Genomic DNA, 4,286 nt, shown 5'->3' with positions numbered 1-4,286 from the left:
ATCTCCCCTTTATAGCATGTTTTAAATGACTATGGTATCCAAATAAGCTATGTTGTGTGAGAAGAATCGAAGCAAAAAGGAAAATACCATAGGAGGGGAAAACCATAAAATATAAAAGAAGCTTTGCATTTTGTTGATATTACAGTTTGATATCTCCATGCAGATTCCATTTTTCTTGGATGTGTATAGCAAGTTTCATCACTAGCCTTTTTGAATTGATTTTGATCTGTGCCTTCCTGAGAAGAGGTTGATCATCACACAATGTTGCTAGTGCTGTGTGCTGTGTTGTCCTGATTCTTCAGCCTTCATTCAGCCTCAGGGCTGCACCAGAGGCCTTTGCTCTCGTTCATTCATTCATTCATTCATTCACACTTTGTACTTGCTCTGTTTATCAGTTTCAAGGATTCCCTGAAACGTGAATCTTTCCACCTAAGAGGCTGGAAAGACATGTCGATCCCCGCCTAGAGACCCTTAGTGATCAGGAGTGAGCCTCCCGCCGACGTGGACGTCTGACCTGGCTTTCCGGAGCCGCACAGGTATGCCCTGGTCCCCCCCGCCCCCATCCTCCCCCTCCCCCTCCTCCCGCTGCCCGGGAGCTGGCCTCGGTGCTGACGGCCGCTCTCCCTGGTCCTTCAGCTCAGGCAGCTCGGATGATCCATCCCAATAAGCAGCCGGAGGGGAAAGAGCCGGAGTCGTGGACCTTACTCCAGGCCAGCCCAGCCCCGAGCCCCAGGAAGCAGCAGAGGAAGATGCTGATGTCGCTGCCCACGCTGACGGTCCTAGTGCCCCTCATCTCCTTGGCGGGCCTCATCTACTCGGCCTCGGTGGAGGAGAACTTCCCCCATGGCTGCACCAGCACCACCAGCCTGTGCTTCTACAGTCTGCTCCTGCCCATCATTCTGCCCGTTTGCGTGATCCTCTACCTCTGGACCTGGACCCAGAATTAATGCAAGCCCAGCCCCGCCCCCCCCCCAGCCCCAGCCCAGCCCACCTCCCCCAGAGCATTTCCTAGTAGGGCCTGTTGTCTCCAGTTAAATGAGAAGATGCTCTCTTATTTCATTCCACTTAACACTTCATGGACTGGGATGATCTCGTTTTCATTTTCATGGGGACCTGAGGTTTTCATCCCTCTCAGAGATCCAGTAGGAGTAAGAGTTGTTTAGGCCAGCTCACTTTCATCCTGCCTTCTTATTCCAGAGCCGGAGGTGGGGTGCTGGGGGTGGGAAGGGCGGGGTGGGGTGGGGAGGCCCTCGCTCCTGCTCCTAATTCTTTACTTTCAGATGGTCTCCTGTATCTTAATCTGCGGAAGGGCTTCAGTTTTAGTTCTGATTATCCTCGACTCAAAGTGAAACACATTCGTCAAAAGGTTTTGAGATTATTTTCTCCTGGGTGAAAGGCTTTGAAATGGAAGGAAATGATAACGAAAAATCTTTTCAAAGACTAGGCTATGCCAAATCATTTACTCATTAATTAGTCTCAGTTAAATTCATTTGAACTAATATTCATGCAAAAGCATACAACAAATTGGAAATTGATCTGGATAGGAAAAAGGGGGGATGGAATCCAAGGTGATCTATCTTGATACAGTGTAGACTTGAAATGCGATTCAAGCAGGATGGTCCTAAAAGTAGAAACATTAGAAATCCACCTCAATTTTGATTCTCAAAGAGCACGAATGCCAACCTGTGGATTTTTCACCAAACAGCAAAGATTTGCCAGAAATTATAATCTTGAGAAGGACTCAAGAAAAACCCAGGTTTTCAGTAAGCACTGGAGAAAGTTGACAGAAGGTTGAGATCTCATTGAGATAAGAGAATAGAAGAACTGATAGACGTAGCAAGCTGTAGATTACTCTTGGAGAAATTCTGGTTTCTCCCCCAGTGTTTAGGCTTCTCATATCTAAACTTCATGGCAATGACTCTGGATGCATTCTGGGTGCCCAAAAGTAGCTGAAATCATGTTTTGTATGTTAAAAATTGAGTTATTTGAAGTACAGATTTGTATTGGATTTAATCAATTAATTCAGGAAACTTGTTATTTACAGCGTGGCTGACCTGTGACCTGAACAGCAACTATTGGTGCCACCCTTGTAGTTCCTTCTGAGAGTTCAAGTGCAAATTGGTCAGTGCCCAATGCTTCTGGTATAGAAGGTAAAGTTGTAGAGTGTTGCAGCAATCCTACAGAGACTCATTCAGCTATATTGATGCTCTTGAGCACTTTGTGTTTTCTGTGCTAAATCCCTAATAGTGTTTTATGTTAGGGTTAGGCTGATGTGTGGCTTGCCTTGTGAGGTGGGAAAATCATTCACTAGAAGCTCTGTCAGTTTGTGGGGTGATTCCCAGTGATGCATTTGTATCCTTCAGTGATTTGCTCTTCCTTTGATTGCAATGCTATGATTTTTAGGGCTTCAAGCTATCACTTATTAGCTACCTTCTGTCAGGAAGATAGTGGCTCTTCTGGCTTAAAATGTATTCTCTGGGTTGTCAAAGTTAATTTGCTACCTTGGGAAGATTCACTGTGAAAAGTGCTACCAAGTGGCCAGCCCCACTGAATCATCTGCCTGGGTAAGGTCACCAAAGCTCATCAGTATTGCCACCCAAGAGGAGAAAGGAAGGGTTTTGTAAATTCTGCCCTGAGACTAAGGCTGGCATAGGAACCCATTTTCCCACCACACATGCTAATGGGGTGATGGTTTAAATATTGCCTTGTATGTGGTAAATTGTCTGAGTCCTGAATGTTATGCAACTTATGTAAATTTATTAGATAAAATGATTACTTAAATGGTATGTTTTGGTGTTACATCTTTGAGTCCACTTTGGATCATCAGAACCTACTTTCAAAGATTTGGGGTTTGTCATAGGGGATGATAATCAGTGTATTAAGCCATCCGGGGTAACGATAAGTAGGGTTTTTTGGGGGTAGGGTTGAATACATTCACTTTGTGAGTAAAATTCTCAAATGTGATTATTTTCTAAACCTTTACTGATTTTTTTTTGCATCAAAACACATTAAATTAGAAGGAACCTACTAAAAGTTTTGGAAATCGTTGTATTTACTTAAAAAGCACTGAGGATAAATTTTGTAATTGTAATTTATTGAAAACTTATGATATTGCCATTAGCTTGAGGAACAACTGTGCCCTGCCTTAATTTTAAACAATGGGATTTACTATGTGAGATGGAACCTCTGATGATAGTAATTTGATCTGCTCCAAGTATTTAATCTGTGTCTAACTGAATGATTTTTAAGCTAGTAATCAACCATTCAAGAGAAATGTCAAGAGATAGTCAAAAGAAGTATCATCTCCATGTGTTAAAAATGTAGGGAAATTGCTGGTGATATGGAGAAGACAACCTTATAGAAATAATTTTCTTGACTCAGTTTCCCCAATATGCTATTTCCTTTATGAGTAGAAAGTTTCCCACCTGTTAGAATGTGAACCTATCCATCAGATGCTTTGGATAGTGTGGAGGTTAAATGCACAACTGGCTCTCCCAAAAAAGGTATTTTTGACTTTTAGCTAAAAATCAGATAAAGCTTGTTCTCTGTGACTTTAGATTTGACCCTTCTGGGACAGTCCTGATATTGTAACCATCTTATCCATATTTCAGCTTTCATAGCAAATTCCCTGACCTTGGGAAAAGAATTGTGAAAGTTTTTAGAATGAGTCTCATTGTTCCAAACAACCCATTCTCTGAGCAAATGTAAAGGACTGTGTTATTTGTCTTTCTACTGTTCTCCTGTGTAGTCATTACTTGCCTCACCTTCCTGACCTAGATCAATAACTCACTAGTTTAAAAGTTGCATTTTGATGTTTAAGCCTATGGTTTTAAGAGTCTCACCTTCTTTCTGTGCAAGTGACCCTTCCCTATTCCATGAGCTGAAGCTAAGACATGAATTCAAGTATAATCTTCAAAAGGGGAGAAAGGTTGAAAAATATATAAAGACTAGCATTTTTAACGGAATAGTAAGCATTAACTTGAGAAAGGCATCGAGATTAAACTATTTCCTCCTGGGACTGGGATCCATGTGGTTGTTTTTCAAAAATACACTGAAATATTTTGCAGCTACAATTATACTAGGAGCTTTAGAACTTCTACTCTGTTGTGCCAGTGAAAACAATGACAAAAGGCTACATAAGGACAGTGATCCTATAATGATATATTTTATATTTGACTCTGGAGGTAATAAAGTGGAGCCAGGGATTAGACCTCCTCCAGAAGATTCATTTGAATAGATAGATTTCATGCCAATATCTAAAACCAAGAGCTTTAAATACGTTTTAT

General features: G+C 41.8%; 1 protein-coding gene across 1 annotated transcript; it reads left to right on the top strand.

The window, feature by feature from the left end:
- Window positions 1–639: 639 nt before the first annotated feature.
- LOC141512526 (phosphatidylinositol N-acetylglucosaminyltransferase subunit Y-like) lies at window positions 640–1,196 on the top strand. Its single transcript, XM_074221530.1, has one exon. It carries the CDS (start codon window positions 651–653, stop codon window positions 945–947), a length of 297 nt encoding a protein of 98 aa, XP_074077631.1. The 5' UTR covers window positions 640–650; the 3' UTR covers window positions 948–1,196.
- Window positions 1,197–4,286: the final 3,090 nt, after the last annotated feature.

The sequence above is a fragment of the Macrotis lagotis genome, chromosome 1 (genome assembly GCF_037893015.1).
Source record: "Macrotis lagotis isolate mMagLag1 chromosome 1, bilby.v1.9.chrom.fasta, whole genome shotgun sequence".
NCBI classification, from domain to species: domain Eukaryota; kingdom Metazoa; phylum Chordata; class Mammalia; order Peramelemorphia; family Peramelidae; genus Macrotis; species Macrotis lagotis.
This window is presented reverse-complemented; position numbering and strand designations above follow the sequence as displayed.

Bases quoted from the DNA above. Each gene is read 5' to 3' on its own strand.
- LOC141512526 (XM_074221530.1), top strand. From the start codon at position 651: ATGATCCATCCCAATAAGCAGCCGGAGGGGAAAGAGCCGGAGTCGTGG.